Here is an 8610-nt window from a genome sequence, read left to right as displayed (position 1 = left end):
TCAGCCAGGACCCATCCAGAGGGGCCGTCGCTGGGCAGAGCACAGGGCTCCGTGCAGCAGAGCTGCGGTTCAAACCCCGAGTTCTCACCCCTGACCACGACCCTGACTGCGTCTCGGAATAGACCACCGGGCAACGGGGTAACTGACCACGTGGTGATTGACGGTGGGCTCCAAGCACTGACGGGTCTAGCCATGGCCACTGGCAGAGGGCGGGCGGGCGGCCACGCTCACCCCCGAGGCTGGCCCACCCAGGGCACCTCAGGCAGGATCTGAGCGGCCACTGCAGGGCTGGCCCCAGGCCCGGGGCGGAAGCAGGAGTGCCTGTCGTCCCTCGGCCCAGCACCAGGCGAGTCGGCCCGTGGGAAGCCAGCCTGCTACGTCTCTGGCCCCCAGTGTCCCCCGGCGCTGGCCCTCCCTCGTCCTGGGGAGGCTGGCAGTCCCCAGGCCCCACCTCCTGCTGCCACGCTCAGGAAATAGCTCAGCCTGCCCTTCACTCCCCCGCCTTCCCCCCAACCCGGGCTCTGCCATCCCCACACAGGGTGGGCCCAGCTGTTTTTAGCTCACGGAGAGTTCTACAAGGGAGGCCACCATGAGGCACCAGGGTGTTTCAAGCACAGGTGTGGGGCAGACCCACAGCCGGACCCTGAGCCACACACGGGCAGCGTCACACACTCTGCCCACCGCAGCCGGCCGGAGCCCCCTCTGTGGTGGCAGGAGCCCCTGCCTGCCACTGCGGTCAATGCCTGGGGGATGGAGAGTTTCTGCAGTTGCACCGAGGAGGCCCCTTACCCTCCGGCGGGCACGGACTCCAGATGGTCCAGCCCCAGGGCGGGGAGGATGCCCCCACCTGCCCACCGCCCCAGGAATCCCGCACACACGTGCAAAGCCCATGGGCTCAGACTTCACGTCTGTTGCACCGGAATCCCCCCAGGGCCAACTCTGAGCTGTCCCTGAGGGCGGGGCAGCCCCCGGCCTGCAAGGGGACGCCTTGGTGCCTCTAGGCCCAGCCTCGGTGAAGGCCACCACTTGAAGGCCCACTGGGGCCGTGCTCAGCAGGCTAGGGCCAGCCGTCCTTCTGGGGAGAGGGCGGGGGACGGGGGCCCTCCACCTGTCCCTTCTCTAATCCTTTCAACGTACAGTCGTCAAGGAGGGGCCACATGGGCCCATGTTGTGCGGGAGCTGGGGACGCCCTGTCCTGCCCCAGCCAGCACCTCCTGCTCCTCCGGGGACTGGAGGGGCCTGGTGAGGCAGGCGAGGGGACGGGCCCAGAAGGGAGGAGGGGGCTGCTGGCCTCGCTGCCACTGGATGCAGTCTCTGTGTCTCTGCCCTCTCAAAGGCAGGCTCTGGGGTGGCCTCCTCAGGAGGAGGAAGGAGGGGCTCTGACACTGGCCCAGTGACATCAATTGGTCTCACCTCTGAGCCTCGAGGAAACTCAGTCCCACTTTGTACTTGAGGAAACGGGCTCAGAGAGGTTGAGTAACTTGGGCAATGTCACACAGCCGATGAGTGACAAAGCTGTGATTCGCACTCACGCCCAGGTGAGTCCAGGGTCAGCTCTTCCCCAAGCGTGACTTCCCTCTTCCAGAGGTCCCCTCTGGCCATCTGCCTCCTTGCAAAGCCACGAGGCTGGTGACCTCACGCCTCCTCAGAGCCAAGGCCCCACCAGAAGGGCCTGGTGGAGGTGGGGGCTTCCTCCCTCATCTCAGCCCAGGTCCTCAGCACCGATTTGGGGTGGGGTGTCAGGAACCCAGAGCCTGTGTGGGGAGGGGCAGAGGGCCTGAGCCGACCCCTCAAGCCTGGGACCAGGCTGAGGGTCTGGTCATTTGGGATGGCGAGGCCTCTGGGTCATCCTAGAGCCATGTTGGGTCCCCCAGCGTGTCACCCTGGGGCTGTCCTGCCTTCAGCACACTGGCTGGCCTCATGCAACCACACTGAGGCCGAGGGTTTCAGCATCCGAGATGGTGTGTCCCTAGGGTGTGGTGCCATCTTCGTGGGTGGTGCATGGTCTTAGTATCTCCTGGGAGGCTGAGCTGTGGGCGCCACCTCCCACCCAGGCCCCAACTCCTTCCCACATTCTGCGCCTGTCCCAGGGGCTGGGCAGCCAGCCCTGGGGGACCCCTGTGTTCTGGGAATGTAGGCCCCTTCCCAGCGACCCTTGGCCACAAACACCTGTGGTCAGAGGCCTGGCAGGTGGAGGCGAGCAAGCATCCTTGCAGGCCAGGCTGGAGGAGAGTGGACAGGGGAGGGGGCGTGCAGGGTCTGCTGCAGCGGCGGTCCCTCCTCGCCCTCCAGAAACCTCGGGCCCCTCACCCGAGCCAGGGCCAGGGCCCCAGGCCTGGCTCCAGGAACCTGGGCAGGAAAGCTTCCCCCGGGGAAGGACGCCGGTGCCTGCAGCCAAAGGCTTCCCCTTCCAGGACCAGAGCAGGTGTGACTGCCCCCAGCCGGGCCCCTCCCCACCGCCACGCCCCACGCCCAGCCTGTTATAAATAGGAGGCTGCCTGGCCAGCGCCGGCCGCGGTCCGCTTTGTCACCTGCTAGAACCACCACCAGCACCGCCACTGTTGCAGCCACCCAGCACGGGAGGTTGGAGGCACCCACACAGGGAGCGCCTGAGGTGGCCCGTGGCCGGGGCAGTTGGGGCAGGCCATCTCTCGGGGTCTCCCCTGCCTGAAGTGGAGGGGCCACATCCCACGTGAGAGGGCAGGGGCTCCCGTACACACCTTCATCACGCCACCCCCACTGACAGAGGGCTTGCTGTGTGTGAGAGGTGTGTGTCCGTGCACGTGTGTGTGCGTGCGTGTGCCGCGTGAAGGGGCCATGCACCCTTGCTCCTGGCGCGGCTGAAGCGTTGGGGACCCGCGGTGCCCACACTCGCCCCAGCACATCCGCCCTAGTGTCGGGACCCCGCCCCCCGTCTCAGGAAGCCCTGGACGTGCCTGAGTCTCCAGAGCCGCCCTCCTCCTGCCCCGCCAGCTCCAGCGGGGGTGGGAGGCGGCCGGTACAGAGTCCGAAAGAAACTTCTGGAGCCCCTTTTGCCTCGCGAGTATCACAGGGCTGAGGGTCCTGCCTTCCCTGTGAGGGCTCAGTGTGATCACGGGCCACACGTGTGGGCAGCGCTCTGACCCGTGTGGGACCCACCATCAGCACCCCGTGCTGGCACGTGCCCCTGGCCAGGCCACCTCCACAAACCCGAGGCCTGGGCCCCACGCAGCTGGCTGGCGCTCGGGTGTCCAGCCCAGCAAGTGCCAGCTGAACGCACCAGGCCCTTCCTCTGGCTCAGCCCCCTCCCCAAGCGCCAGCCCAGGCCCCACTGGCTGGAGGGGCCAGAACCCAGGGGGCTACACCCCAAGTGTGAGAGGCCTAATGATTCAGACCAAGATGGGGACACTGTGGGAAGTCCGCAGGAGGCCCGGGCAGTGACTCAGTGCGTGTCCCGGACCGGCAGGCCTGACCTGGTCAGGGCTCCTGCGCACTGGGGGACCTGGGTCCTGGGACGCTGGAGCCTCCGGGTGGGAATGGGGGCCAGGCAGACCTCGGGTCCCCCTCCTTGCGGCCCTCAGATCCCCACCACGTCTGGCCCATCAGCCTGTTGCCTACTTTTCCGGAAGCCCGAGGCCCACGAATGGAGCATCCCTGGGGACTCAGCTCGGTGGACGACACCCCACCCCAGGCCAGCAGCGCCCAACGGTCTACGGGCCTGACCCTTGGCCCAGATGTGGCCAGACCTGCCTGGCTCCACCGGCCCCAGTCAAGGTGGCCATTGCTGGCCGCTGAGGGTGGGTGGAGGCCGCTGAGGCCCAGAGTCCCGTCAATCCCCAGCGCTGGGCTCTAGGCCCACCCTGAGCAGGTCACCTGGCTGCCCCTCCCCAGAGGTCCCTGCCCCACTTGGCAGAGAGCAGCAGAGACCCACCCAGCCTCGAGTCTGCCTGCAAACAAGGCCAGGTGTGGCCTGAACACCATGTCCCCTGCTGTCCCTGCCCCACCGCCCAGGCTCGGCTCTGGCCATGACAAGACACACCCGCGGAGGCCGCCTGGTGCCCCGCCGGTCATCACAGGGGAGGGCCGCAGCGTCGGTCCCAAGTATGGACCAGCTTCTGATGGGGCCTCTCGAGCCTCAGCAGGCCAGGCTGGGCCACTGGCGGCTGAGGGACGCGACGGTCCCGGGAGTTCCCAGGGACAGAGAATGGAAGTCGATGGCATGGCCCCGGGTGGGGACACCTGGGTGGGGTCAGACCGGACGGTGGGCTGGGACCCCACTGAGGCTCGCTTCTGGGATTCAGGCTGGAGCCGTGGCCCAAGCAGCTGGTGGGGGGCCGGGGACCCGGACATGCCCCCAGCTGCCGCCATCGCCACCACCGCCACCGCCCAAGGAGGAGCGTGGGGAGAGGCTGGTGGAGCTGCACGCCTCGTTCAGGGAGCTGGTCACCTTCTTCTGCACCAACGCCGCCATCCACGGCACCATCCGCCTTGTCTGCTCCAGCCAGAACCGCCTCAAGACCGCGTCCTGGGCGCTGCTGCTCGCGGGGGCCCTGGGCCTGCTCTGCTGGCAGTTTGGACCCCTCTTCGAGCAGTACTGGCGCTACCCGGCCGTCATGACAGTGTCCACGCACTCGGAGCGGAGCACAGCGCAAGCTCTTCCCGTCGGTCACCCTGTGCGACATGAACCCACACCGGTGAGGGCTGCGGCCAGCTTGGGGGCCCCTCCCCAGGTGCAGTCACAGCGGGAGCCCCCATCGTGGACGACTTGCCTTCCCCAGACCTGTGCCCCGGGAGCAGGCTAAAGGGCAAGAAGAGCCAGCGGAATCTTGGTGTGACCACTGCCACCCTGGAGGGACACTGAGGCGCTGGGCAGCCCGGGGAGGGGGAGGGGGGCGGGGGACTTTCCAGAAGAGCAGGCCCCCCGAGAAGGGAGCAGGGCAACGCTCCAGGTGGAGAGGCAGCCGGAGCAAAGACAGGGAGGGGCCGTGAACGAGCCAGAGGGTGGTGGGGTCCACGGTGGGTGGGGCAGGCAGGCTGGGGGTCTGAGTTCCCTCTGCAGCCACGGCTCCCGATTCAGAACCCCCTCCTAGGCTTCTGAGGACGGCGGGGGATGGGGGTCGCTCTGCTCTCCGCGACACCCGGGTCAGTGCCGTGGGGACCAGCGTGGCTCTCCCCGCAGTGCACGTGGCTGTCGTGGGGACTCGGGGCCTGGCTCTGACTCCGCTGCCCCCCACCCTGGCCCTGCCCCCAGGCCACACCCAGCCCGCCGCCCCCTGCGGGCGCTGGACAACTTTGCCCGGGAGAACATCTACTCCTTGTATGGGTTCAACTTCAGCGACAGCGTGGACGTCCCGGGGGCCGAGGCCCCGAGCCCACCCTCCAGCTGGACCACGGGATCCGCCTCCAGAGGCTGAGCCCCCTGTGGGGCCAGAACAGAGTGGGCTGCAAACTGGTGAGTGTCCCAGCCCTGGGAGGTCTGCATGGGACGCGGCAGGTTGGAGCCCCATGCTGACCCCGTGCCGCCCAGCGTAACAGCACCGGTGGCGACTGCATCCAGCAGGCCTACTCCTCCGGCGTGGCGGCCGCCCGGGAGTGGTACCGCTTCCACTGCGCGAACACTCTGGCCCTGCCGCCTGCTGCCCACGAGGACAGCCACCACAGACGCGGCAGATGCTTCGTCTTCTCCTGCCGCTACGACGACCAGGACCGCCAGGCCCGGTGAGTGCAGGCGGGTGGCTGATCGCCCCGCCACGTCCCATGCAGTGGTCTGCCGGCCCCACGGCTCCCTCCAGAGATAAGGCAGCTGTGGTCCCCTCCCTGCAGCCCCGGGGCTGCACGCAGCAGGGTGACGGGTCGGGGGCATGTGCGGGTCTGAGCGTGGCCCCTGGTTCCAGACGCTTCCAGACCCCCCACCACTCCAGTTACGGCAGCTGCTACACCTTCAACGGTGTCTGGGCCGCGCAGCACCCCGGCCTCACCCATGCTGAGTGCCAGCCCGGGCCGGGTGTGGGCGGGGTGTCCAGGCCGGCCTCCCCCAGGGATCAGCCTGGTCCTCGGGCCAGAGCAGCACGATCATCTCCCTCTGCTGTCCATGGAGGCCGGCATCGAAGTCACGAGCCACACGTGTGACCACACGTCCCTCCTGGAGCACCGGGGCTTCAGCATCCGGCCAGGGACGGAGACCACCGTCGGCATCCGAGAGGGGCTCCAGGGCAGGGCGGCAGAGCTGAGGCGCACCCCCTCCCCCCAGGACGAGGTGCACCGGCTCTGGAGCCCCTGTGGGCACCGCACAGACAGCACGGGGGGCGTGACGGGCAACTACTGTACAACACCTCCTGCACCAGGTGGGTGAGGCTGGGCGTGGGGGGCATGAAGGCAGGGGGAGGGGCCCAGGGAAGGGGTCGGGGAGTGGGGGGTGCTAAGTCAAGGAGCGGGAGCTGGGGGGGCGGACAGGCCAGTGGGAGGGAGGTGGGCAGGCGGCAGGCAGGCAGGCCCGGGAGAGGGGCGGCTGTCCTGGACCCACAGCTCCAGTCCCCGCTGTTCCCCCAGGCCTGCCTGGTCTCCTGCTTCCAGCCACTGGTGGTGGAGACCCGCTCCTGCGGCTGCTGCTTCTACCCCCTGCCTGCGGGGGCCCAGTACTGCAGCTCTGTGCGGCGCCCGGCCTGGGGTAGCCCCCCACCCCGCCGGCCTGCGTGGGCTGCAGGGGGCAGAGTCCCAGGCTGCCCCGTCAAGGGCAAACCTCCCCACTGCCCCTGGGTCATTCCTAGCAGGTTCACCCATGACCCCCTCCCCAGGTCACTGCTTCCACCGCCTCTGCAAGGACCTAGAGACCCACCGGCTTCCCTGCGCCTCCTGCTGCCCCCGGCCTTGCAGGGGAGTGGGGAGTGCCGGGGTGGGGTCCACCCGGAGGCACCTCGCAGGGATGTGATGGGGTCTGTCTCTCCCAGGGAGTCTTCGTGTAACCTCTCCGCTGGGACCTCCAGCTGGCCTTCCTCCAAGTCAGCCGTGAGTCCCGGAAGCGGGGTGAGGGGTGGGCTCGCAGTGGGGCCTCATGGGCAGAGAGCCCTTCCCGGACTGACCTGTGTCCCCGAGGCCCTGCCCTCACACTGCCCCGCAGCGCCTGGGGAGGGGCTGCGGCCACAGTGAGCCTTGTGTGTGCAGGGCAGGCCAGGCCCCCGGAGCCCGAGCCCCAGGTGGGTGCAGCCCCCTCCTGCTGAGGTCACATCCTGGCCGCTCCCCCTGCCATCCTTGCCCTCCAGCACCCCCAGGGAGGGCCCCACCAGCAGGTCCAAGGCCCTGCCCCTCTCGCCTGCGCCCCGCCGCAGGAGCAACCTGGCCAAGGTGAACATCTTCTACCAGGAGCTCAGCTACCGCACGGTGGACGAGGACACCCGTCTACTCCATGAGCCACCGTGCCTAGCAGCGGGGGTGGGGCAGGGCCGGCGCCCCGGGACGCGCTGCTCACCGCCCGCCGACACCCACAGGTGCCGCAGCTGCTTTCAGCCACGGGCAGCCTCTGGAGCCTGTGGTTTGGCTCTTGCATCCTCTCAGTCGTGGAGGTGCTGGAGCTGCTGCTGGACGCCGCGGCCCTCGCCCTGCTGCTGTGTTGCCACCAGCTCCGCGGGGCTCGGGGCCAGCCCAGGGCAGCCACAGGGGTGCCCGCTCCAAGTCAGAGGCTGGCTGGTGGCCGGGTAGCTGCAGGCATGACTTTGAACGCCCGGGGGCCCAGCTCCACCCCTCACGATGTTGCAGGGGCTCTGGCAGGGGTCTTGGCTGGAGGTCAGCCCGGTGTGGGCCCCGGAAACTCCTGACACCTGAACCAGCCTGCGACTGGCCTGACCCTGGGAGCCGTGGCAGCAGTGGGCTCTCCCGGCTGCCCAGGGCCGGCCAGTCCCGCCCCACAGGGCCCCCCCACCGGCCAGCCGAGCCAAACCCGGGGCCCAAGAAGCAGCGGCACCGGAGCCCGAGGGCGGGCAGGCGCCAGGCGCCAGCACACGGGGCCTTCCTTAGCGCAGCTGCCTGCCCGGCGGTGACCTCACAGGTCTCAGGGAGGCCCGGGGCAGGGAGCAGGGGGTGTCCCCACCGCTCGGGATCCTCGCGTTCAGGGCGTGGCGGAGCATCTGCCCGTGTGCAGGAGCGCGCGCGCACGCGTGAGGTGGGGGGCGCCCCAAGGGAGTGTGTCTGTCTACACCTCTGTGTAGGCGTGTGCAGGCATCGGGCAGAGCCTCCCTCGCTCAGGGCCAGTGGGAGGAAGGGCAGGGCCAGGCCCGGGCACTCAGTGACCTGGGCCCGTTTGCAGTAAAATGGGTGATTCTACCCGGTGGCTGGAGTGTGTCCTGCCGCGCCCACCGCCGCACCCCCCCCCCCCCCCCCCCCGAGCGAGCTGAAACCCTCAGGCCACACCTCCACCTCCTCAGTCACGGGCGTGGTGGGAGCTGGGGAGCGGGAGGACGTGGGGCCAGAGCTTGCCCAGGGGACCAGGCCAGGTCCAGAGCGTCCTCGCCGGGTGGCGTCCACCCCAGAGCAGGGCAGAGGGGCCAGGGAACGGGGTATCAGGAGTTGGTTTTAATCAAAGCAGCCCTGGCTTCCATCAGGCCGCCGGTGGGGGCACCGGGCTCTGGCTTACATCCT

General features: G+C 69.0%; 1 protein-coding gene across 1 annotated transcript; it reads left to right on the top strand.

The window, feature by feature from the left end:
- Positions 1 to 988: 988 nt before the first annotated feature.
- SCNN1D (sodium channel epithelial 1 subunit delta) lies at positions 989 to 8295 on the top strand. The gene is given in 13 exon segments (XM_082378604.1): positions 989 to 4625; positions 4627 to 4673; positions 5231 to 5337; positions 5340 to 5431; positions 5507 to 5697; positions 5874 to 6005; positions 6007 to 6284; positions 6287 to 6327; positions 6529 to 7122; positions 7126 to 7365; positions 7367 to 7381; positions 7464 to 7704; positions 7707 to 8295. Coding segments are annotated over 13 exon segments (3096 nt in total). The 5' UTR covers positions 989 to 4082; the 3' UTR covers positions 8282 to 8295.
- Positions 8296 to 8610: the final 315 nt, after the last annotated feature.

This window comes from Balaenoptera borealis, assembly GCF_965194805.1.
Source record: "Balaenoptera borealis genome assembly, chromosome: 1".
Taxonomy (NCBI): domain Eukaryota; kingdom Metazoa; phylum Chordata; class Mammalia; order Artiodactyla; family Balaenopteridae; genus Balaenoptera; species Balaenoptera borealis.
Note: the sequence above shows the minus strand (reverse complement) of the source record. Positions and strands in the feature narration are given on the sequence as shown.